The sequence below is a fragment of the Musca autumnalis genome, unplaced genomic scaffold, assembly GCF_047663935.1.
Source record: "Musca autumnalis isolate F117 unplaced genomic scaffold, ASM4766393v1 scaffold_3, whole genome shotgun sequence".
NCBI classification, from domain to species: domain Eukaryota; kingdom Metazoa; phylum Arthropoda; class Insecta; order Diptera; family Muscidae; genus Musca; species Musca autumnalis.
Window position 1 is genome coordinate 136,029,744 of NW_027411866.1, and position 26,584 is coordinate 136,056,327.

Here is a 26,584-nt window from a genome sequence, read left to right on the forward strand (position 1 = left end):
TATATACAAAAGATCCTGTTTTAGGAGGTCTATCTATAAAACACACCTTTTAGTAGGTTTTCTATGAAGAACATTCTTCTATTCAGCTGCTGAATAGAAAATTTTCTATAAAGAAAATTCTATTCAGCTGCTGAATAGAAAATTTTCTATAAAGAAAATTCTATTCAGCTGCTGAATAGAAAATTTTCTATAAAGAAAATTCTATTCAGCTGCTGAATAGAAAATTTTCTACAAAGAAAATTCTATTCAGCTGCTGAATAGAAAATTTTCTACAAAGAAAATTCTATTCAGCTGCTGAATAGAAAATTTTCTACAAAGAAAATTCTATTCAGCTGCTGAATAGAAAATTTTCTATAAAGAAAATTCTATTCAGCTGCTGAATAGAAAATTTTCTATAAAGAAAATTCTATTCAGCTGCTGAATAGAAAATTTTCTATAAAGAAAATTCTATTCAGCTGCTGAATAGAAAATTTTCTATAAAGAAAATTCTATTCAGCTGCTGAATAGAAAATTTTCTATAAAGAAAATTCTATTCAGCTGCTGAATAGAAAATTTTCTATAAAGAAAATTCTATTCAGCTGCTGAATAGAAAATTTTCTATAATGAAAATTCTATTCAGCTGCTGAATAGAAAATTTTCTATAATGAAAATTCTATTCAGCTGCTGAATAGAAAATTTTCTATAAAGAAAATTCTATTCAGTTGTTGAATAGAAAATTTTCTATAAAGAAAATTCTATTCAGCTGCTGAATAGAAAATTTTCTATAAAGAAAATTCTATTCAGCTGCTGAATAGAAAATTTTCTATAAAGAAAATTCTATTCAGCTGCTAAATAGAAAATTTTCTTTAAAGAAAATTCTATTCAGCTGCTGAATAGAAAATTTTCTATAATGAAAATTCTATTCAGCTGCTGAATAGACAATTTTCTATAAAGAAAATTCTATTCAGCTGCTGAATAGAAAATTTTCTATAAAGAAAATTCTATTCAGTTGTTGAATAGAAAGTTTTCTATAAGGAAAATTCTATTCAGTTGTTGAATAGAAAATTTTCTATAAAGAAAATTCTATTCAGCTGCTGAATAGAAAATGTTCTATAAAGAAAATTCTATTCAGCTGCTGAATAGAAAATGTTCTTTAAAGAAAATTCTATTCAGCTGCTGAATAGAAAATTTTCTATAAAGAAAATTCTATTCAGCTGCTGAATAGAAAATTTTCTTTAAAGAAAATTCTATTCAGCTGCTGAATAGAAAATTTTCTATAATGAAAATTCTATTCAGCTGCTGAATAGAAAATTTTCTATAAAGAAAATTCTATTCAGCTGCTGAATAGAAAATTTTCTATAAAGAAAATTCTATTCAGCTGCTGAATAGAAAATTTTCTATAAAGAAAATACTATTCAGCTGCTGAATAGAAAATGTTCTATAAAGAAAATTCTATTCAGCTGCTGAATAGAAAATGTTCTATAAAGAAAATTCTATTCAGCTGCTGAATAGAAAATTTTCTATAATGAAAATTCTATTCAGCTGCTGAATAGAAAATTTTCTATAAAGAAAATTCTATTCAGCTGCTGAATAGAAAATTTTCTATAAAGAAAATTCTATTCAGCTTCTGAATAGTAAATTTTCTTTAATAAAAATTCTATTCAGCTGCTGAATAGTAAATTTTCTTTAATAAAAATTCTATTAAGCTGCTGAATATAAAATTTTCTATAAAGAAAATTCCATTCAGCTGCTGAATAGTAAATTTTCTATAAAGAAATTTCTATTCAGCTGCTGAATAGTAAATTTTCTTTAATAAAAATTCTATTCAGCTGCTGAATAGTAAATTTTCTATAAAGAAAATTCTACTCAGCTGCTGAATAGTAAATTTTCTATAAAGAAAATTCTACTCAGCTGCTGAATAGTAAATTTTCGATAAAGAAAATTCTATTCAGCTGCTGAATAGTAAATTTTCTATAAAGAAAATTCTACTCAGCTGCTGAATAGTAAATTTTCTATAAAGAAAATTCTATTCAGCTGCTAAATAGTAAATTTTCTATAAAGAAAATTATATTCAGCTGCTGAATAGTAAATTTTCTATAAAGAAAGTTCTATTCAGCTGCTGAATAGTAAATTTTCTGTAAAGATATTTCTATTCAGCTGCTAAATAGTAAATTTTCTGTAAAGAAATTTCTATTCAGCTGCTGAATAGTAAATTTTCTGTAAAGAAATTTCTATTCAGCTGCTGAATAGTAAATTTTCTTTAATAAAAATTCTATTAAGCTGTTGAATATAAAATTTTCTGTAAAGAAAATTCCATTCAGCTGCTGAATAGTAAATTTTCTATAAAGAAATTTCTATTCTGCTGCTGAATAGTAAATTTTCTTTAATAAAAATTCTATTCAGCTGCTGAATAGTAAATTTTCTATAAAGAAAATTCTGAATAGTAAATTTTCTACAAAGAAAATTTTATTCAGCAGCTGAGTAGAATTTTCTTTGTAGAAATTTTACTATTCAGCATTCAATAGAATGTTCTCCGTAAAAATTTTCTATAAGGAAAATTCTATTCAGCTGCTGAATAGTAAATATTCTTTAAAGAAAATTCCATTCAGCTGCTGAATAGTACATTTTCTATAAAGAAAATTCTATTCAGCTCCTGAATAGTAAATTTTCCATGACAAAATTTCTATTCAACAGCTGAAAAGTAAATTGTTTTACGAAGAACATTCTATTGAGCAGCTGGATAGTACATTTTTTATTTAGAAAATTCAATAATGAAAATTCTATTCCGCGACTAAATACTAAATTTTCTATAAAGACATTTCTATTTAGCTGCTATTCTTTAAAGAAAATTCTTCTCAGCTGCTGAATAGTAAATTTTCTATAATGAAAATTCTTTTCAGCAGCTAAATAGTAAATTTTCTATAAAAAAATTCTATCCAGCAGCTGAATAGTAATTTTAGCAACTGAATAGTTAATTTTCTACAAAGAAAATTTTATTCTGTAGCTGAATAAAAAAATCTATGAAGAAAATTCTATTCAGCAAAGAAAATAGTAGCTTTTTATAAAGAAAACGTAAACTTTGCATAGAAAATGTGCTATTCAACAGATGAATAGAAATGTTTCAAAGTAAAATTATATTCTGCTGCTAAATAACCCTCCCTCTCTCTCTCTCTCTCTCTCTCTCTCAAAATCAAATTCAAAATCTAACATTCCAACTCGCATTCATATTTTTCATATTCCCCTTGGAGCGAATAATATAAACCAAAGAATAAAAAAACTAAAAACTCTTTCACTTACCTTCAGTAATGTCAAAATTTTCTGTGATAAATCATAATCGAAATTTGAATACTTTGAACCGCTCATATCATAGATGAACACTAGACCGGCTTTTTGTGTTTCGGTATCCTGTAAAGCACAATCAAGCTGATAGACAATGCCCTGCAGTGTCGTTGTGTGTGTTACCGACAAGGGGCTGTGTCTGTTGGCGGTGAAGAGGGCAATGGCAGCACCACTGGAATCACGGGCAGACTATGAGAAAAAGGAAAAATGAAAATAACAACAATATTATTATTAAAGTGTGTGTGTGTTTGTGCGTTTGTAATTTACATACCAATATTGTAAATTTGCCCGTTTGCAGCTCTGAACGCAACGGTTCAACATCCGGATCAATGTTATAGAGACCCTCCTTGAGACGTATCTGTTCGTGCTGTTCATAAAGTGAGACAGCACGTGGGACATCAAATTTGCGTGCATACAGGAACTTGACAGCAGTTGTCTGTGATATATTACGTCTGGGTGTGCACGTTGAACCAATCTGATTACATAGATCAATAAATTGCTTTACAGCCTGCGAATGAAAGGAAGATGGAGAAGCAAAAAAAAGGGATTAGTTACAACAACAACAAAAGACAAGTGTTTATGAAAAGTGTAAATGAACGTTAAATAGTGTTGCATTATAATTAGCTAATGGAGGGGGAGGGGGCAAATTGTACTTATGCTTAAGATGATAACTATGTAAGGATATTTTCTTAGGGATGCCGAAGAAAAATTCTGGGAAAACTACAAATTTTCTATATTTAAGGGGCTCCATGGGTAGAAGAAGATAATAGAGGTCTCCTAAAGATAGAAGACATATTTTTAAAAAGAGTATACATCTTAAAAAGACGATAGCCTCTCATTATGTTGCCGTACTGGAAGAATATTTGCCTCTACATGTAGATGGTCCACTGTAGATTTGAGGAGGCACCCTGTTGCTGTTCTAAGAGCGGCGTTCTGACAAATTTGAATCTTATCCCAACTGCGTGTCACATAAATTCGGGGACCAAACTGGCGCCGCATAGCTTACCACAGACCGACCTATCGCTTTATACGTGGTCAACAAGGTTTCTTTATCTGCACCCCAAGTGCTGCCGGCCAGGGATTTGAGGACCTTGTTCCTACATTTCAGTTTATCGCATATAGCTGTGGCATGTGAGGACTGCGTGAAAGTGGTGTCGAATGTGACCCCTCCTAGAATATTGGGGCAGTTTGTGGTCGGAATTCTGCTACCATCGACCCTGATATTCAACTCTCTTCTATACTGCGCTGTCCATGTGATGAACAGAGTGGCCGTCGATTTAGTGGCGGATGTCTGCATATTCCTCGCGTGGAAAAAGTTGGTAAGATCGGTTAAATAGGAGATCAGTCTCTCGCAGATGTCATCAGGGTAGGTACCTGACGCCAGGATCGTACAATCATCTGCATACGTTACGATCTCAATGTCGTCTGGAGGGGGCGCAATACAGGGAAGGTAGAGGTTAAACAGTTCCGGAGATATCACCCCTCCTTCTTGGGGAACTCCCTGTTTCACTCTACGGGGCTTGGATTTCTTGTTCCTGAATTCCAACGAAAAAGTACGTAACGTCGCCAAACGTGACTGAGGTCCGGTCATCCCTCCTTCCGGGGTTCGAGAGTGACTTAACCGTTGCCCACAATTTACTTATACCGGCTCCAATGTTGCAACTCTTCAGATGATTTAACCAATTGTTCCGCTTATGTGACCAGCCTGTTAACTTCCAGTGTCAGCTCCCTGAATCTGGGGTCGTCGGGGTTGGTTCGACGAATCTCATCACGCTCATTTGCTAATACCGTCGCCTCTGCTGGAAAATTTGGTCTTACTTCGGGTATTCGACCGGCAGGTATATGGCGAGCGGCTGCAGCAGTGATGATGTCTCGGAACGTCCTTTCCGCTACCCGAACATCAGAAGGATTGGGCAATTCTCCGAAGCAGTGATTGGTGAACTCTCTGAAACTTGGCCGATCAGCTTTCCCATGATTTACGAATGTGCGGCGTTCGCAGATGTGATGAAATCGGGTGGTCTGCTGATGTAGACAATTATGGGGAGATTGTCTGATCCAAGGGAAATTACGGGTTGCCAGGTGACGTCATTTGTCAGACCAGGTCATACGATGTTTATGTCTGGCGAACTGTGACACGCTCCTCTAATTCTGGTAGGGGCGTCCTCATTGACCGGGGAAAACGTAGAGCTATTAATCTGCTCAGCCAGCGCTATACCTCTCTGGTCGTTTCCGAGGGCCGAATGCCACATCTCATGATGCGCATTAAAGTCCCCCAGGACCTGACGATTATGACCTTCCAAAAGCGGGCTAATGTCAGGCTTATAATCTGAGATATAACTATTTCTCGGCGGGATGTATAGGTTCAGCAACTCTATCCCGGCAGTTCCACATCTGACTGCTACCCCATTCCATGTACGGGTCGTTAGAGGCAGGCTCAAGCGAGATAGCTAAAAGCTAATCCCCCACCTCCACATCTGGTGCGATCCTTCCTTATTACGTTGTAACCATCACAACGTACTGAACTATGGTCGTTCAGCATGGTTTCCTGCAACACCACGACCTTGATCTTCTTCCGATTCATAAATTCCACTATTTCATCGATCTTACCACGGAGTCCATTGCAATTAAATTGCAAAAAGGATGCATTTTCCGGGATTGAAACAACAACGGTTGGTGTCAAATGCTGCGCGTGCGGCTGCTGTTGGGGGGACTGCGGGGCAGTTTCGTAATCTGACGACGACGACTCACTGGGGGCTGTGTTCGCGCAGCATGCAGCAACATAGTCCCTGTCGTAGTCCCTCACGTGGACAAGTCCAGAGCAACCCCTTAAATGCACCCACTCCTGACATCTATTGCATCTCACCGAAGATTGGATATGGGTAAAGATGCGAATGTGACAAACCGAGTGCAAATATATTGGTCTTGGGCTATCCTCCGTCCCGGCATCGACCAAAAGAATCCGGAGCAGACATTCCGGGATATGCTGCTCCCAGCACAGAAAAAAGAAACAAATACAAACACATGTACACTGAGGTGGCAGCCGCTGGCCGGAACGCTGATGTTGTGTGCTCCCGGGTCAATCCGGTACAGAGAACCCGCTACCGTGTGATTGCATCTGCTGGTCACCGATACACCCAAACATATCAGGAAGGATATTCATGCTCTAGAGACGGAGGTCCAGCAATATAGGAGAGAACCTCTAGATCAACAGGCATAGCAGGCAGGTTTGAACAGCATTCACACGGACACAGTTATCAAGGTCATAAGCAATTATTGTGTGAATGCAGTCATCGGAGTACATCGCCCATCTATCACAGCTGAAGGGCGTCAGCTACCACGACAAACCAGAGTAGTTTTGGCTCAATTACACTCGGGATATTGCAGTCGCATAAATTCCTATTGGGCGGGAATTGATCGCACCGTGCAAGACATCTGCCAGTATGCGGCATGGGCCCTCACGATACTAAGCACTTATTCAACTGCCCCGCCAAACCTACTCATCTAACTCCAGTGGATCTGTGGTTACATCCCATCGAAGTAGCCACTTTCCTGGAACTGGAGATAGACGCGAAACCAGATTGAACAGGAGAGCGAACATACAAACATAATAATAAAACACTGTTACAACAACAACCATATGTACCAAAACGTACTACAAAAAGGAGGATTTTTTGCTGGGTATGGAGAAAACCATCTAAAGGGGCCCTTTAACGACTGAGAGAAGACTGTCTAGAGACTGTCTACTGCAATCTTGACGCGATACGAAGGTATCAATTTACTTTATATTAAGCAATAGACCTCAAATGCATGACTAAAGGTCGGGTAGTAATATCTTACATGAAAAGAGATCCCCTAAAACCGGGTGGTTATGCGGCCATGTGTCTATCGGTGTTCTTCAACTGTATTTGAACGGAGTCTAGTTGATACCTTGACGTCTCAACGAGTATTAGGCGCATTTGTCAGGTCCTTGCCGTGGTTAGGGGACTATGCCAGGGCCGACCTCAGTCCCTCCACAAATCAATCAATACTCGATGGATATAAGAACTTAAAAAAAAAAAACAGGAAAAAATTACTCGGAAACAAACCTTCAGTTATGGTGGGTGTGGATGCTTTCATTCATTAATCTTCAGTTCCAACAACCTCACTTTCCCTGACTGTTTAAAATTTACAAATCGCACTCTACTATCGTCGGCTGCTCAACAAAGAAACGGACTGTAGCTATGAGTGGGGACGACATGCCTGAACTGGACGAAATAAATAGCCGTTTATATAGACAGTGTGCTCCTCAATCACTTCGAGGGGAAAGTTCCACAAAGCTTAAGGGAAGATAGGACAAAATTTTCGATAAATTGTTATTGACTGAAAAGAGGACGTCCAGTCCAATGTTGTTCCACAATCCATTGGAAAGGTTGCTGAACCGACCAGTGCCTTTGGACCGGACTTGTTAGTGTCGGGCAAATCCGGGAAGAAACTGAATTCTTCGACCTCCACAAATGCCTGAGCTAAATAAGTAATGGACAACAAATCGTACCGAAGAACAATTGCATACTGCAGTCGGTACGTTAAAAACTATCCAAATGCCATAAGCGAAAGAGAATTTCAGCTAAACCTTATGTTTGTGAAGAAGTTCGAAATGGACTATCCTCACCTAGCTAAGAGGGATTTTCCTATAAGTGAAATCCCCATTTCAAGAACAGAAAAACCCCCGCCGAGGTATGGAGATGATGATAGAGGCGTTTAAGGTGTCGGCTGACCCACCCACTTCAAAGGATAATTCTATGGTGACACGGTCTCCATCTACTGGAAATGAAATTCCCATTACAAGAACTGTAGGAACCCCAGCCGATGCATGGAGATGAAGACTGTGGAAACCTCACGTTCAGGTGGCAAAACAGTCACCCGAAACGTTTAAGGACGTGTCAAAGCTGTCGGCTGTCACATTCACCTTAAAGAGAAATCCTGTTGTGACGACTTGATCTCAACCGAAGAAGGTTGTTAAAGTGTTGAGACCCCTGGATACCCCATTTAGTGAAAAAGAAAAGTCCTTGACCAAGGCGGCGAAGTCAGATTCTTCTAAGAAGACAGTGAAGAAACCAAATTTTCCGAAGACTTCATCTAAAATCTCCGAGGCAGTTTCGCTTAGCTCCACATCTGTCTCGTGTCCGAGAACCCATACCAAGGTGATGGATGTGAGACAGTTGGTGGACAGTTGGAAACCATCTGATAAAGGAGCAATGATGTGTCTGTGACAGTGTCAACCAATCCCAAATCGCAACCAGAGGATGAGCTCGCCTGAGAAACTGCATAATGTCGCAAAGAAATTGCCAATATCACAGCCGGTACATTCGTCTGCGTCTTATGAATTGGTGGCCAAAAAGGTTAGTGAGAAGATCAATGCATCTTCGTCTAACTCGGATCATGTTAACAATGCTGCACAAGGGATTGTCCCAAACGATCTACGACTAGGCATCATTGACAAGGCTGATCCCAATGGGTGCATCAGCGATCGCCATTGGTTAATAATTGAGGGTCATCTCAGGAACATCCTCATGTACGACGTTGTGGATTAGAGTAATCATTAGCCCATTTTGTCTGGTAGATTCCTTTTAGGTTATGTTTGTCATAGTTTTGACAAAAGCTACCCTATAAAATTGGCTATGATTTCCCCATTTCGTCATTTTAGTCTACCATTGTTCTGTTCCTTTACGACCACATCAAAAACGGAGAGTAAAACGTTCGCCTCAAATTTTTCATGAATTCATTCCCATCCCAACTCCAATCCAATTAACGGTGCTCTTGAAGCAACTTTAAATGGAAGGTGCTTACACATGGGAAGTTTTTGCGGATTTTGCGGATTTTCATAGATGAGAAAAAAAAAAAACAAAAAAAAAATCGACGGAGCGCTTTTTAATAAATCGCGATTTAAGTTGACATTTTTAGGGGTTTCTTAGGTTTTCACGATTTTGCTTGGAAAACGCAAGCCCTATCGAAATGGGACTACAGAAAATGTTGTAGCTATGGAAATTCTCCACATGATTGACATTTATAATAAGTTCGTAGGTTTTACCGTTATTGAGATATAGAAGTCCAAATTGGGACAATGCATTGAGTGTATCGCCTCCTTATAAAACAATGTCATGACTGCAATTTCCCAACATAAAATTATATATCTCGAAAATGGTACGACCTAGGAAAAAATTACGAAAGCCAATCTTGTAGAAAATTTTCATAGCTAAAAGATTCTCTTTACTCCCATTTCGATAAGACTTATCGTTTTCAAGAAAATCGTGGAAACCTAACAAAAAAGCTACAAATGTGACCTGAACATCAATATACGAGGGCGGTTTGGAAACTTCTTAGCCTATCAATGAAAGAGAATATTTACTTTTTCAAAAATATTTTTATTTTTCAATATAATCTCCTGAAGCTTCAATACACTTAGTCCAACGCTTTTCTAGCAATCCTATCCCTTGATTAAAATAGTTTTCCTCAAGGTATTCAAAATAGTGGTTTACAACTGTAATTACATCTTCATTTGAGGCAAAACGCTTGCCAGCAAGGCTTTTTTTAGATTTGGGAACAAGTAAAAGTCACTGGGAGCAAAATCAGAAGAATAAGGTGGGTGGTCAAGCAACTTCTACTTTAATTCGTTGATTTTAGCCGTTGTTAAAACACTCTTATGCGCTGGTGCGTTGTCTTGATGAAAAATTGTTTTTTTTTTTTTTTTTTTTTTTTTGTTGTAAGCCAGGACGTTTTTCTCGAATTTGTACATTTAATTGATCCAAAAGGTTGCAATAGTACTCTGAATTTATTGTTTTACCCTTTTGCAGACAGTCAATCAATAAAATACCTTTGAAGTCCCAAAAAACCGTTGCCATAACCTTACCAGCCGATTGAATTGTTTTTGCCTTGTTTTGGGGCACTTCCTCCAGCTTCAGTCCATTGTTTGGATTGTTCTTTTGTCTCTGGAGTATAATGGTGGATCCATGTCTCATCAACAGTTATGAAACGACGCTTAAAATCCCTTTTATTTCGCTTAAAACGATCCAAACAAACTTGAGAAATGTTAATTCTTATGCGTTTTTGATCGACTGTTAACAAATGCGGCACCCATCTTGCAGAAAGCTTTTTCATCTGTAGTTCTTCATGCAAAATTAAATGGACTCGATGTCCCGATAAACCTTTTTATGTAAATATTTAATGACAGCACGCATTTCTAATTTTTCCATTGTAAAAAAATTGCGGATGCGTCTTTTTTGAACACCTGTTTCTATATGAAGGAGTTGCCAGATCGAAAATGTAACATGTGTTCATAACAGAGATGGAAGTTTCCAAAACACTTAACTTTTTTCTGTTTATACCGCGCTTTTTATGCTAGGCTAAGAAGTTTCCGAACTGCCCTCGTATGTATCTCAAAAATGGTAAAACCTATGAACAAATCATAACGGTCAATCCTCTAGAGAATTTTCTCAGCTACAACATTTTCTTTAGCCCCATTTCAATAGGACTTGCCGTTTCCAAGCAAAATCGCGAAAACCTAAAATAAACATAAAAATGTGGATTTTGACCGCGATTTATTTAAAAATCCATCCAGCGATTTATTAAAAATCCATCCAGCGATTTTTTCTTGTTTTTGAATTCTTCTTACCTACGAACATTGCTGTTTCAAAATCCGCAAAAACTTCCCTTGTGTAAGCGGTTTTCACTAAAAGTTAGTTAAGGCGCACCATGTATGAACTTGTTTTATAAGATAGTGATACAGTCAATGCATTGTCCCAATTTGAACTTATATATCTGAATAACGGTAAAACCTACTAAATTATCATAAAGGTCAATCATGTAGATTTTCATAGCTACAACATTTTCGTTAGTCCTGATTCTTTAGCACTTGCGGTTTTCAAGCAAAATTGTGAAAACCTAAAAATCTCAACTTGAATCGCGATTTATTTAAAAAAAGCGCTCTGGCAATTTTTTTTTTTTTTTTTTTTTTATTTTTCTCATCTATGAACATTGTAGTTTCAGAATCCGCAAAAACTTCACAGGTGTAAGCACCTTCCATTTAAAGTTGCTTCAAGAGCACCGTGAATCTTTAATCAGAGCCCATTACGATAATGATTCAATACACACGTTCAATAATTAAATGAATATAAACTAAAATTTGTTTTGTGTCAAAATTCCAATTACAAAGTAAATTGACAGTGACAGACAACAAATTAAGCTATCCAATTATTAATCGCCCTACCTCCACCCGATTCTCCTCCCTTCATCCTTTAAGTTCAAGTGTAAATTGAACACCACCACATTGATCTATGTGATGAAACATTTATGTGTGCAAACGACATCATTCGACCCTTTGGTGTATGTATTGCTGTATTTGCAGCTTCTGCTCCTGTCATATGCATTTGTTTGATTATCCGACAAAATCCCTATCCAGCCTGAATCAAAAATGTCTCGAGTGAATGAATAAAAGCCTGTTTGAATGAATGGTTGGTTGGCTACTAGCATGAACTTCAGTTTATACATATGTATGTAACAGATGCTATGATTGTTGCTACATGGTATATGGTGCCTATAAATAATTCAATTGAAGTATGTACTCCAATGAACAATTCACACATGCTTGTCAAAGGATTGTTGTTCAGCCATGTAAAAGGAAACCGACCACCTCTCACATGAAGGAAACAGGAAATGTATAAAGGCGCCTAGCAGCTACATCATTTACAATTGGTCAATCATTCAATTGCTGCAACGGTAGGAAATTATGATGTGTGTGTGCTTTGTCCGTCCAATTTTCAATCAGTGGCTCCCAATGAAACTTACCTGCTGTCCTACCTTCCTTTATTCTCCCTCTATTTAAAATTAATATCGTCGATTGCATTCAAGTATCCATTTTCATTTTAAATTCTTATCATTCAGTAACACTGAAGAACACAAAAAAACTAAAAACATTGGATAGATTATTAAGAACGGGGCGAAAAGTTTACCTCGGTATGTAACCTAAATTGGCGGGTCAATATTCCCGCATTTGTACTATTTCAGAAATATTTGGTTTAAGATTCCCGATAATCCTAGGATATTAGGGATATTGTGCCTTCGGCAATAAAGCTGGTTACACTGCGGGAAACATTCTAGTGGAAAACACCTAACCCCTTATAGATGACGTGTTTTCGGTCAATTTTTCCATTGAGAAAAATTTTGAACTTTGTTACACAGTGTAACACTCAATTATTCATGATTTGAGAACGATTTTAAAGAGAACTAATTTAATTATTTACTCATTAAATACACAGGAAATGTTCTCATAATACATATCCTACAGCATGTTGCCGCTGCTGATGAAATTGTATTCTCTACAGTACCGAATGAGAACCTTTACGTTAACTCTGTACTACACACTCCAGGTTGAATGCTGGTTAATTGATTTTTTTCCTTTAACTTTTGTTGGCTATTTTTATCGTCATTATTGTTGTTTTGTTTGTTTGTTTTGTATTTTCTGCAATTGATTTGTAATTTCTCATTATTTGCCAGACACATTGCTGCTCTACGTAGGTTTCCAAGTGCAAAGATACCTGTTGCAAGGCTACACCATGGTCATGTACATCATAAAAGATATGGAATTGATTTCCGTTTTATTGAAACATTGCAGACGACGGCGACGACGATTGATTGATATTGAATTTTTATTACAATTTCTTGGAAAATACAATTAAACTATGCAACACTGGAAATGGAAACAACTTCTAGTATGCATTTTTTGAAAATACATATTGAGGCTAAAAAATCCCTAGTAGAGTTTTGTCCTGTCAGATCCAGTTCGGATTTTATGGCCTCATCTTAACCGGGCTAAAACTACAGTTTTTTGCATTTATCGGGCCTTTATCTCAGAAACGATTAGGAATTTGGCCTTTCTGTCTTTGGCAATATTGTAGCCCTAAACTATAGAAAAACCGTCATCAGGGGCACTGATGAAATTTTTTCTATAGAAAAAACCGTCATCAGGGGCACTGATGAAATTTTTTCTATAGAAAAAACCGTCATCAGGGGCACTGATGAAATTTTTTCTATAGAAAAAACCGTCATCAGGGGCACTGATGAAATTTTTTCTATAGAAAAAACCGTCATCAGGGGCACTGATGAAATTTTTTCTATAGAAAAAACCGTCATCAGGGTAGGGTCACTGATGAAATTTTTTCTATAGAAAAAACCGTCATCAGTAGCACTGATGAAATTTTTTCTATAGAAAAAACCGTCATCAGTAGCACTGATGAAATTTTTTCTATAGAAAAAACCGTCATCAGTAGCACTGATGAAATTTTTTCTATAGAAAAAACCGTCATCAGTAGCACTGATGAAATTTTTTTCTATAGAAAAAACCGTCATCAGTAGCACTGATGAAATTTTTTCTATAGAAAAAACCGTCATCAGTAGCACTGATGAAATTTTTTCTATAGAAAAAACCGTCATCAGTAGCACTGATGAAATTTTTTCTATAGAAAAAACCGTCATCAGTAGCACTGATGAAATTTTTTCTATAGAAAAAACCGTCATCAGTAGCACTGATGAAATTTTTTCTATAGAAAAAACCGTCATCAGTAGCACTGATGAAATTTTTTCTATAGAAAAAACCGTCATCAGTAGCACTGATGAAATTTTTTCTATAGAAAAAACCGTCATCAGGGTCACTGATGAGATTTTTTCTATAGAAAAAACCGTCATCAGGGTCACTGATGAGATTTTTTCTATAGAAAAAACCGTCATCAGGGTCACTGATGAGATTTTTTCTATAGAAAAAACCGTCATCAGGGTCACTGATGAGATTTTTTCTATAGAAAAAACCGTCATCAGGGGCATTGATGAGACTTTTCTATAGAAAAAACCGTCATCAGTGTCACTGATGAGATTTTTTCTATAGAAAAAACCGTCATCAGTGTCACTGATGAGATTTTTTCTATAGAAAAAACCGTCATCAGTGTCACTGATGAGATTTTTTCTATAGAAAAAACCGTCATCAGTGTCACTGATGAGATTTTTTCTATAGAAAAAACCGTCATCAGTGTCACTGATGAGATTTTTTCTATAGAAAAAACCGTCATCAGTGTCACTGATGAGATTTTTTCTATAGAAAAAACCGTCATCAGGGGCACTGATGAAATTTTTTCTATAGAAAAAACCATCATCAGGGGCACTGATGAAATTTTTTCTATAGAAAAAACCATCATCAGGGGCACTGATGAAATTTTTTCTATAGAAAAAACCATCATCAGGGGCACTGATGAAATTTTTTCTATGGAAAAAACCATCATCAGGGGCACTGATGAAATTTTTTCTATAGAAAAAACCATCATCAGGGGCACTGATGAAATTTTTTCTATAGAAAAAACCATCATCAGGGGCACTGAAATTTTTTCTATAGAAAAAACCATCATCAGGGGCACTGATGAAATTTTTTCTATAGAAAAAACCATCATCAGGGGCACTGATGAAATTTTTTCTATAGAAAAAACCATCATCAGGGGCACTGATGAAATTTTTTCTATAGAAAAAACCATCATCAGGGGCACTGATGAAATTTTTTCTATAGAAAAAACCATCATCAGGGGCACTGATGAAATTTTTTCTATAGAAAAAACCATCATCAGGGGCACTGATGAATTTTTTTCTACAGAAAACCCCGTCATCAGGGGCACTGATGAAATTTTTTCTATAGAAAAAACCGTCATCAGGGGCACTGATGAAATTTTTTCTATAGAAAAAACCGTCATCAGGGGCACTGATGAAATTTTTTCTATAGAAAAAACCGTCATCAGGGGCACTGATGAAATTTTTTCTATAGAAAAAACCATAATCAGGGGCACTGATGAAATTTTTTCTATAGAAAAAACCATCATCAGGGGCACTGATGAAATTTTTTCTATAGAAAAAACCATCATCAGGGGCACTGATGAAATTTTTCCTATAGAAAAAACCATCATCAGGGGCACTGATGAAATTTTTCCTATAGAAAAAACCATCATCAGGGGCACTGATGAAATTTTTTCTATAGAAAAAACCATCATCAGGGGCACTGATGAAATTTTTTCTATAGAAAAAACCATCATCAGGGGCACTGATGAAATTTTTTCTATAGAAAAAACCATCATCAGGGGCACTGATGAAATTTTTTCTATAGAAAAAACCATCATCAGGGGCACTGATGAAATTTTTTCTATAGAAAAAACCATCATCAGGGGCACTGATGAAATTTTTTCTATAGAAAAAACCATCATCAGGGGCACTGATGAAATTTTTTCTATAGAAAAAACCATCATCAGGGGCACTGATGAAATTTTTTCTATAGAAAAAACCATCATCAGGGGCACTGATGAAATTTTTTCTATAGAAAAAACCATCATCAGGGGCACTGATGAAATTTTTTCTATAGAAAAAACCATCATCAGGGGCACTGATGAAATTTTTTCTATAGAAAAAACCATCATCAGGGGCACTGATGAAATTTTTTCTATAGAAAAAACCATCATCAGGGGCACTGATGAAATTTTTTCTATAGAAAAAACCATCATCAGGGGCGCTGATGAAATTTTTTCTATAGAAAAAACCATCATCAGGGGCGCTGATGAAATTTTTTCTATAGAAAAAACCATCATCAGGGGCGCTGATGAAATTTTTTCTATAGAAAAAACCATCATCAGGGGCGCTGATGAAATTTTTTCTATAGAAAAAACCATCATCAGGGGCACTGATGAAATTTTTTCTATAGAAAAAACCATCATCAGGGGCACTGATGAAATTTTTTCTATAGAAAAAACCATCATCAGGGGCACTGATGAAATTTTTTCTATAGAAAAAACCATCATCAGGGGCACTGATGAAATTTTTTCTATAGAAAAAACCATCATCAGGGGCACTGATGAAATTTTTTCTATAGAAAAAACCATCATCAGGGGCACTGATGAAATTTTTTCTATAGAAAAAACCATCATCAGGGGCACTGATGAAATTTTTTCTATAGAAAAAACCATCATCAGGGGCACTGATGAAATTTTTTCTATAGAAAAAACCATCATCAGGGGCACTGATGAAATTTTTTCTATAGAAAAAACCATCATCAGGGGCACTGATGAAATTTTTTCTATAGAAAAAACCATCATCAGGGGCACTGATGAAATTTTTTCTATAGAAAAAACCATCATCAGGGGCACTGATGAAATTTTTTCTATAGAAAAAACCATCATCAGGGGCACTGATGAAATTTTTTCTATAGAAAAAACCATCATCAGGGGCACTGATGAAATTTTTTCTATAGAAAAAACCATCATCAGGGGCACTGATGAAATTTTTTCTATAGAAAAAACCATCATCAGGGGCACTGATGAAATTTTTTCTATAGAAAAAACCATCATCAGGGGCACTGATGAAATTTTTTCTATAGAAAAAACCATCATCAGGGGCACTGATGAAATTTTTTCTATAGAAAAAACCATCATCAGGGGCACTGATGAAATTTTTTCTATAGAAAAAACCATCATCAGGGGCACTGATGAAATTTTTTCTATAGACGTCATCAGGGGCACTGATGAAATTTTTTCTATAGAAAAAACCATCATCAGGGGCACTGATGAAATTTTTTCTATAGAAAAAACCATCATCAGGGGCACTGATGAAATTTTTTCTATAGAAAAAACCATCATCAGGGGCACTGATGAAATTTTTTCTATAGAAAAAAACATCATCAGGGGCGCTGATGAAATTTTTTCTATAGAAAAAGACGTCATCAGGGGCACTGATGATGAATTTTTTCTATAGAAAAAACCGTCATCAGTAGCACTGATGAAATTTTTTCTATAGAAAAAACCGTCATCAGTAGCACTGATGAAATTTTTTCTATAGAAAAAACCGTCATCAGTAGCACTGATGAAATTTTTTCTATAGAAAAAACCGTCATCAGTAGCACTGATGAAATTTTTTCTATAGAAAAAACCGTCATCAGTAGCACTGATGAAATTTTTTCTATAGAAAAAACCGTCATCAGTAGCACTGATGAAATTTTTTCTATAGAAAAAACCGTCATCAGTAGCACTGATGAAATTTTTTCTATAGAAAAAACCGTCATCAGTAGCACTGATGAAATTTTTTCTATAGAAAAAACCGTCATCAGTAGCACTGATGAAATTTTTTCTATAGAAAAAACCGTCATCAGTAGCACTGATGAGATTTTTTCTATAGAAAAAACCGTCATCAGTAGCACTGATGAGATTTTTTCTATAGAAAAAACCGTCATCAGTAGCACTGATGAGATTTTTTCTATAGAAAAAACCGTCATCAGGGTCACTGATGAGATTTTTTCTATAGAAAAAACCGTCATCAGGGTCACTGATGAGATTTTTTCTATAGAAAAAACCGTCATCAGGGTCACTGATGAGATTTTTTCTATAGAAAAAACCGTCATCAGGGTCACTGATGAGATTTTTTCTATAGAAAAAACCGTCATCAGGGTCACTGATGAGATTTTTTCTATAGAAAAAACCGTCATCAGGGTCACTGATGAGATTTTTTCTATAGAAAAAACCGTCATCAGGGTCACTGATGAGATTTTTTCTATAGAAAAAACCGTCATCAGGGTCACTGATGAGATTTTTTCTATAGAAAAAACCGTCATCAGGGGCATTGATGAGACTTTTCTATAGAAAAAACCGTCATCAGTGTCACTGATGAGATTTTTTCTATAGAAAAAACCGTCATCAGTGTCACTGATGAGATTTTTTCTATAGAAAAAACCGTCATCAGGGGCACTGATGAAATTTTTTCTATAGAAAAAACCATCATCAGGGGCACTGATGAAATTTTTTCTATAGAAAAAACCATCATCAGGGGCACTGATGAAATTTTTTCTATAGAAAAAACCATCATCAGGGGCACTGATGAAATTTTTTCTATAGAAAAAACCATCATCAGGGGCACTGATGAAATTTTTTCTATAGAAAAAACCATCATCAGGGGCACTGATGAAATTTTTTCTATAGAAAAAACCATCATCAGGGGCACTGATGAAATTTTTTCTATAGAAAAAACCATCATCAGGGGCACTGATGAAATTTTTTCTATAGAAAAAACCATCATCAGGGGCACTGATGAAATTTTTTCTATAGAAAAAACCATCATCAGGGGCACTGATGAAATTTTTTCTATAGAAAAAACCATCATCAGGGGCACTGATGAAATTTTTTCTATAGAAAAAACCATCATCAGGGGCACTGATGAAATTTTTTCTATAGAAAAAACCATCATCAGGGGCACTGATGAAATTTTTTCTATAGAAAAAACCATCATCAGGGGCACTGATGAAATTTTTTCTATAGAAAAAACCATCATCAGGGGCACTGATGAAATTTTTTCTATAGAAAAAACCATCATCAGGGGCACTGATGAATTTTTTTCTACAGAAAACCCCGTCATCAGGGGCACTGATGAAATTTTTTCTATAGAAAAAACCGTCATCAGGGGCACTGATGAAATTTTTTCTATAGAAAAAACCGTCATCAGGGGCACTGATGAAATTTTTTCTATAGAAAAAACCATAATCAGGGGCACTGATGAAATTTTTTCTATAGAAAAAACCATAATCAGGGGCACTGATGAAATTTTTCCTATAGAAAAAACCATCATCAGGGGCACTGATGAAATTTTTTCTATAGAAAAAACCATCATCAGGGGCACTGATGAAATTTTTTCTATAGAAAAAACCATCATCAGGGGCACTGATGAAATTTTTTCTATAGAAAAAACCATCATCAGGGGCACTGATGAAATTTTTTCTATAGAAAAAACCATCATCAGGGGCGCTGATGAAATTTTTTCTATAGAAAAAACCATCATCAGGGGCACTGATGAAATTTTTTCTATAGAAAAAACCATCATCAGGGGCACTGATGAAATTTTTTCTATAGAAAAAACCATCATCAGGGGCACTGATGAAATTTTTTCTATAGAAAAAACCATCATCAGGGGCACTGATGAAATTTTTTCTATAGAAAAAACCATCATCAGGGGCACTGATGAAATTTTTTCTATAGAAAAAACCATCATCAGGGGCACTGATGAAATTTTTTCTATAGAAAAAACCTTCATCAGGGGCACTGATGAAATTTTTTCTATAGAAAAAACCATCATCAGGGGCACTGATGAAATTTTTTCTATAGAAAAAACCATCATCAGGGGCACTGATGAAATTTTTTCTATAGAAAAAACCATCATCAGGGGCACTGATGAAATTTTTTCTATAGAAAAAACCATCATCAGGGGCACTGATGAAATTTTTTCTATAGAAAAAACCATCATCAGGGGCACTGATGAAATTTTTTCTATAGAAAAAACCATCATCAGGGGCACTGATGAAATTTTTTCTATAGAAAAAACCATCATCAGGGGCACTGATGAAATTTTTTCTATAGAAAAAACCATCATCAGGGGCACTGATGAAATTTTTTCTATAGAAAAAACCATCATCAGGGGCACTGATGAAATTTTTTCTATAGAAAAAACCATCATCAGGGGCACTGATGAAATTTTTTCTATAGAAAAAACCATCATCAGGGGCACTGATGAAATTTTTTCTATAGAAAAAACCATCATCAGGGGCACTGATGAAATTTTTTCTATAGAAAAAACCATCATCAGGGGCACTGATGAAATTTTTTCTATAGAAAAAACCATCATCAGGGGCACTGATGAAATTTTTTCTATAGAAAAAACCATCATCAGGGGCACTGATGAAATTTTTTCTATAGAAAAAACCATCATCAGGGGCACTGATGAAATTTTTTCTATAGAAAAAACCATCATCAGGGGCACTGATGAAATTTTTTCTATAGAAAAAACCATCATCAGGGGCACTGATGAAATTTTTTCTATAGAAAAAACCATCATCAGGGGCACTGATGAAATTTTTTCTATAGAAAAAACCATCATCAGGGGCACTGATGAAATTTTTTCTATAGAAAAAACCATCATCAGGGGCACTGATGAAATTTTTTCTATAGAAAAAACCATCATCAGGGGCACTGATGAAATTTTTTCTATAGAAAAAACCATCATCAGGGGCACTGATGAAATTTTTTCTATAGAAAAAACCATCATCAGGGGCACTGATGAAATTTTTTCTATAGAAAAAACCATCATCAGGGGCACTGATGAAATTTTTTCTATAGAAAAAACCATCATCAGGGGCACTGATGAAATTTTTTCTATAGAAAAAACCATCATCAGGGGCACTGATGAAATTTTTTCTATAGAAAAAACCATCATCAGGGGCACTGATGAAATTTTTTCTATAGAAAAAACCATCATCAGGGGCACTGATGAAATTTTTTCTATAGAAAAAACCATCATCAGGGGCACTGATGAAATTTTTTCTATAGAAAAAACCATCATCAGGGGCACTGATGAAATTTTTTCTATAGAAAAAACCATCATCAGGGGCACTGATGAAATTTTTTCTATAGAAAAAACCATCATCAGGGGCACTGATGAAATTTTTTCTATAGAAAAAACCATCATCAGGGGCACTGATGAAATTTTTTCTATAGAAAAAACCATCATCAGGGGCACTGATGAAATTTTTTCTATAGAAAAAACCATCATCAGGGGCACTGATGAAATTTTTTCTATAGAAAAAACCATCATCAGAGGCACTGATGAAATTTTTTCTATAGAAAAAACCATCATCAGGGGCACTGATGAAATTTTTTCTATAGAAAAAACCATCATCAGGGGCACTGATGAAATTTTTTCTATAGAAAAAACCATCATCAGGGGCACTGATGAAATTTTTTCTATAGAAAAAACCATCATCAGGGGCACTGATGAAATTTTTTCTATAGAAAAAACCATCATCAGGGGCACTGATGAAATTTTTTCTATAGAAAAAACCATCATCAGGGGCACTGATGAAATTTTTTCTATAGAAAAAACCATCATCAGGGGCACTGATGAAATTTTTTCTATAGAAAAAACCATCATCAGGGGCACTGATGAAATTTTTTCTATAGAAAAAACCGTCATCAGGGGCACTGATGAAATTTTTTCTATAGAAAAAACCATCATCAGGGGCACTGATGATGAATTTTTTCTATAGAAAAAACCGTCATCAGGGGCACTGATGATGAATTTTTTCTATAGAAAAAACTGTCATCAGGGGCACTGATGATGAATTTTTTCTATAGAAAAAACCGTCATCAGGGGCACTGATGATGAATTTTTTCTATAGAAAAAACCGTCATCAGGGGCACTGATGATGAATTTTTTCTATAGAAAAAACCATCATCAGGGGCACTGATGATGAATTTTTTCTATAGAAAAAACCATCATCAGGGGCACTGATGATGAATTTTTTCTATAGAAAAAACCATCATCAGGGGCACTGATGATGAATTTTTTCTATAGAAAAAACCATCATCAGGGGCACTGATGATGAATTTTTTCTATAGAAAAAACCATCATCAGGGGCACTGATGAAATTTTTTCTATAGAAAAAACCATCATCAGGGGCACTGATGAAATTTTTTCTATAGAAAAAACCATCATCAGGGGCACTGATGAAATTTTTTCTATAGAAAAAACCATCATCAGGGGCACTGATGAAATTTTTTCTATAGAAAAAACCATCATCAGGGGCACTGATGAAATTTTTTCTATAGAAAAAACCATCATCAGGGGCACTGATGAAATTTTTTCTTTAGAAAGACCATCATCAGGGGCACTGATGAAATTTTTTCTATAGAAAAAACCATCATCAGGGGCACTGATGGTAGTTTTTTTTTTCTATAGAAAAAACCGTCATCTGGGGCACTGATGAAATTTTTTCTATAGAAAAAACTAGGGCGCAAATTAAAGCAAAGTATAACCAAACTGCACACTTGCATGTCATCTTATTTGGTATTTGATTATAATTGCATTCTGAGAAATTGTCTTTAGTTCTAATAATTATTTCAATAGAAAAAATTCGTAATTCCCCACGTAATACAAAACAAAATGACAAAAATATAATTATGGGGATTTTTACATTAATTCCAGCAATTAACCTAAATTCTGGTTGCAGAGTTATGGCTGGTAAAGAGAGAAGCATGAAATCAGTAGCAATGCAAACAACAAAAAACATGTGAAAAATAAATCATGAGCTCATTATTTTAAAACAAAAAACTCATCATTATAAGCGTAAAATAGTAATTGGGATGACAATAAGTAATGCAGCAGCAGCACAACACCAGCAGTAACGTAAAAAACATTAGTTAATGGGAAAATTTATATTCCAACACCAGGTTTGGGGAGTTAATGTAAACCATGCTGTTTTACTATATTCAAAATCCCTCTCTACCGTTTAGTTTTCAATTAATAATTTGACATCTTCATCATATTGTGAAAATTTTCCATATAAATGCATTTATTTATTTTAATTTTTTTAACAAAACAAAAATTCCATTCATTACCAGTTGTGGTAATGGTGTCATAATTCATTTCTGAAAATGAGCCAATGATTTATAGAAGTCAAAAATTCATATATATTTAAATTTTTCAAAGTAATTAACACCGGCAAAAATATAAATAAAAATGACAGCAGAGTGTTTATGAGCCACTTGGTTTTTTCTCTTGTTTTGTTTCTTTGTTATTATTTTCATTTAAGCGGTAGACAGAATGAATCAGTTGCCACCCATTTGAATTTAGCGGTAAATCACAAGTTGGTTGTATGGAAACAATTAAACAAAAAACGAAAAAACAAGTTGAAATCGATATCGCGAATACTGAGAATAACTTAAAAGTAAACAAAGAGGAAACATCGAAACTGATGAAATTTATAGATTCATGTGAAATTATTTGTAGTTTTTTTTTTGCATTGGTCCGTTTTTACATAAATCGAAGATTAGCATCAAAAACGTAACATTTGTTGGAGACTTCAATTAATTTGGGAACCCACAAAGGCTAGTGAATTTTAAACATATTTTTACGGCACCGTGGATTTTTAAAAATCGTTAGGTAACCTACAAAGGCTCGTGGATTTTTAAAAATATTTTTAGGCCAACTACAAAGGCTTGTGGATTTTTTAAAAATATTTTTAGGCCACCCACAAAGGCTCGTGGATTTTTAAAAATATTTTTAGATCAACTACAAAGGCTCGTGGATTTTTAAAAATATTTTAGATCAACTACAAAGGCTCGTGGATTATTAAAAATGTTTTTACGTCACCTACAAATGCTCGTGGATTTTTTAAAAATATTTTTAGGTCACCCACAAAGGCTCGTGGATTTTTAAAAATATTTTTAGGCCACCTACAAAGGCTTGTTGATTTTTAAAAATATTTTTAGGTCACCTACAAAGGCTTGTGGATTTTTAAAAATATTTTTAGGTCACCTGCAAAGGCTCGTGGATTTTTAAAAATATTTTTAGGTCACCTACAAAGGCTCGTGGATTTTTAAAAATATTTTTAGGTCACCTACAAAGGCTCGTGGATTTTTAAAAATATTTCTAGGTCACCTACAAAGGCTCGTGAATTTTTAAAAATATTTTTAGGTCACCTACAAAGGCTCGTGATTTTTAAAAATATTTTTAGGTCACCTACAAAGGCTCGTGGATTTTTAAAAATATTTTTAGGTCACCTACAAAGGCTCGTGGATTTTTAAAAATATTTTTAGGTCACCTACAAAGGCTCGTGGATTTTTAAAAATATTTTTAGGTCACCTACAAAGGCTCGTGGATTTTTAAAAATATTTTTAGGACACCTACAAAGGCTCGTGGATTTTTAAAAATATTTTTAGGTCACCTACAAAGGCTCGTGGATTTTTAAAAATATTTTTAGGTCACCTACAAAGGCTCGTGGATTTTTAAAAATATTTTTAGGTCACCTACAAAGGCTCGTGGATTTTTAAAAATATTTTTAGGTCACCTACAAAGGCTCGTGGATTTTTAAAAATATTTTTAGGTCACCTACAAAGGCTCGTGGATTTTTAAAAATATTTTTAGGTCACCTACAAAGGCTCGTGGATTTTTAAAAATATTTTTAGGTCACCTACAAAGGCTCGTGGATTTTTAAAAATATTTTTAGGTCACCTACAAAGGCTCGTGGATTTTTAAAAATATTTTTAGGTCACCTACAAAGGCTCGTGGATTTTTAAAAATATTTTTAGGTCACCTACAAAGGCTCGTGGATTTTTAAAAATATTTTTAGGTCACCTACAAAGGCTCGTGGATTTTTAAAAATATTTTTAGGTCACCTACAAAGGCTCGTGGATTTTTAAAAATATTTTTAGGTCACCTACAAAGGCTCGTGGATTTTTAAAAATATTTTTAGGTCACCTACAAAGGCTCGTGGATTTTTAAAAATATTTTTAGGTCACCTACAAAGGCTCGTGGATTTTTAAAAATATTTTTAGGTCACCTACAAAGGCTCGTGGATTTTTAAAAATATTTTTAGGTCACCTACAAAGGCTCGTGGATTTTTAAAAATATTTTTAGGTCACCTACAAAGGCTCGTGGATTTTTAAAAATATTTTTATTTTACCTACAAAGGCTCGTGGATTTTTAAAAACATTTTAGGTCACCCACAAAGGCTCGTGGATTTTTAAAAATATTTTTAGGTCACCCACAAAGGCTCGTGGATTTTTAAAAATATTTTTAGGCCATCTACAAAGGCTCGTGGATTTTTAAAAATATTTTTAGGATAACTACAAAGGCTCGTGGATTTTTTAAAATAATTTTAGATCATCTACAAAGGCTCGTGGATTTTTTAAAATAATTTTAGATCATCTACAAAGGCTCGTGGATTTTTAAAAATATTTTTAGGGCACCTACAAAGGCTTGTGGATTTTTAAAAATATTTTTAGGTCACCTACAAAGGCTCCTGGATTTTTAAAAATATTTTTAGGTCACCTACAAAGGCTCGTGGATTTTTAAAAATATTTTTAGATCTTCTACAAAGTCTCGTGGATTTTTAAAAATATTTTTAGATCATCTACAAAGGCTCGTGGATTTTTAAAAATATTTTTAGGCCACCTACAAAGGCTCGTGGATTTTTAAAAATATTTTTAGGTCACCTACAAAGGCTCGTGGATTTTTTAAAATAATTTTAGATCATCTACAAAGGCTCGTGGATTTTTAAAAATATTTGTAGGTCACCTACAAAGGCTCCTGGATTTTTAAAAATATTTTTAGGACATCTACAAAGGCTCGTGGATTTTTAAAAATATTTTTAGGTCATCTACAAAGGCTCGTGGATTTTTAAAAATATTTTTAGGTCATCTACAAAGGCTCGTGGATTTTTAAAAATATTTTTTAGGTCATCTACAAAGGCTCGTGGATTTTTAAAAATATTTTTAGGTCATCTACAAAGGCTCGTGGATTTTTAAAAATATTTTTAGGTCATCTACAAAGGCTCGTGGATTTTTAAAAATATTTTTAGGTCATCTACAAAGGCTCGTGGATTTTTAAAAATATTTTTAGGTCATCTACAAAGGCTCGTGGATTTTTAAAAATATTTTTAGGTCATCTACAAAGGCTCGTGGATTTTTAAAAATATTTTTAGGTCATCTACAAAGGCTCGTGGATTTTTAAAAATATTTTTAGGTCATCTACAAAGGCTCGTGGATTTTTAAAAATATTTTTAGGTCATCTACAAAGGCTCGTGGATTTTTAAAAATATTTTTAGGTCATCTACAAAGGCTCGTGGATTTTTAAAATTATTTTTAGGTCATCTACAAAGGCTCGTGGATTTTTAAAAATATTTTTAGGTCATCTACAAAGGCTCGTGGATTTTTAAAAATATTTTTAGGTCATCTACAAAGGCTCGTGGATTTTTAAAAATATTTTTAGGTCATCTACAAAGGCTCGTGGATTTTTAAAAATATTTTTAGGTCATCTACAAAGGCTCGTGGATTTTTAAAAATATTTTTAGGTCATCTACAAAGGCTCGTGGATTTTTAAAAATATTTTTAGGTCATCTACAAAGGCTCGTGGATTTTTAAAAATATTTTTAGGTCATCTACAAAGGCTCGTGGATTTTTAAAAATATTTTTAGGTCATCTACAAAGGCTCGTGGATTTTTAAAAATATTTTTAGGTCATCTACAAAGGCTCGTGGATTTTTAAAAATATTTTTAGGTCATCTACAAAGGCTCGTGGATTTTTAAAAATATTTTTAGGTCATCTACAAAGGCTCGTGGATTTTTAAAAATATTTTTAGGTCATCTACAAAGGCTCGTGGATTTTTAAAAATATTTTTAGGT

The 26,584-nt window shown here is 34.7% G+C and overlaps 1 protein-coding gene across 5 annotated transcripts in view; it reads right to left on the reverse strand.

The window, feature by feature from the left end:
• The window catches only part of Ptpmeg2 (Protein tyrosine phosphatase Meg2), a 326,150-nt gene that overhangs the window by 147,531 nt on the left and 152,035 nt on the right, over positions 1 to 26,584 (reverse strand). For all 5 annotated transcript variants that reach the window (XM_073974523.1, XM_073974518.1, XM_073974522.1 and 2 more), the window contains 2 exons: positions 3,590 to 3,826; positions 3,277 to 3,507 (listed from right to left, as the gene is read on the reverse strand). In XM_073974523.1, the coding sequence (XP_073830624.1) occupies positions 3,277 to 3,342 (66 nt within the window). In that variant the 5' untranslated portion in view covers positions 3,343 to 3,507; positions 3,590 to 3,826. The remainder of the gene's footprint in view (positions 1 to 3,276; positions 3,508 to 3,589; positions 3,827 to 26,584) is intronic.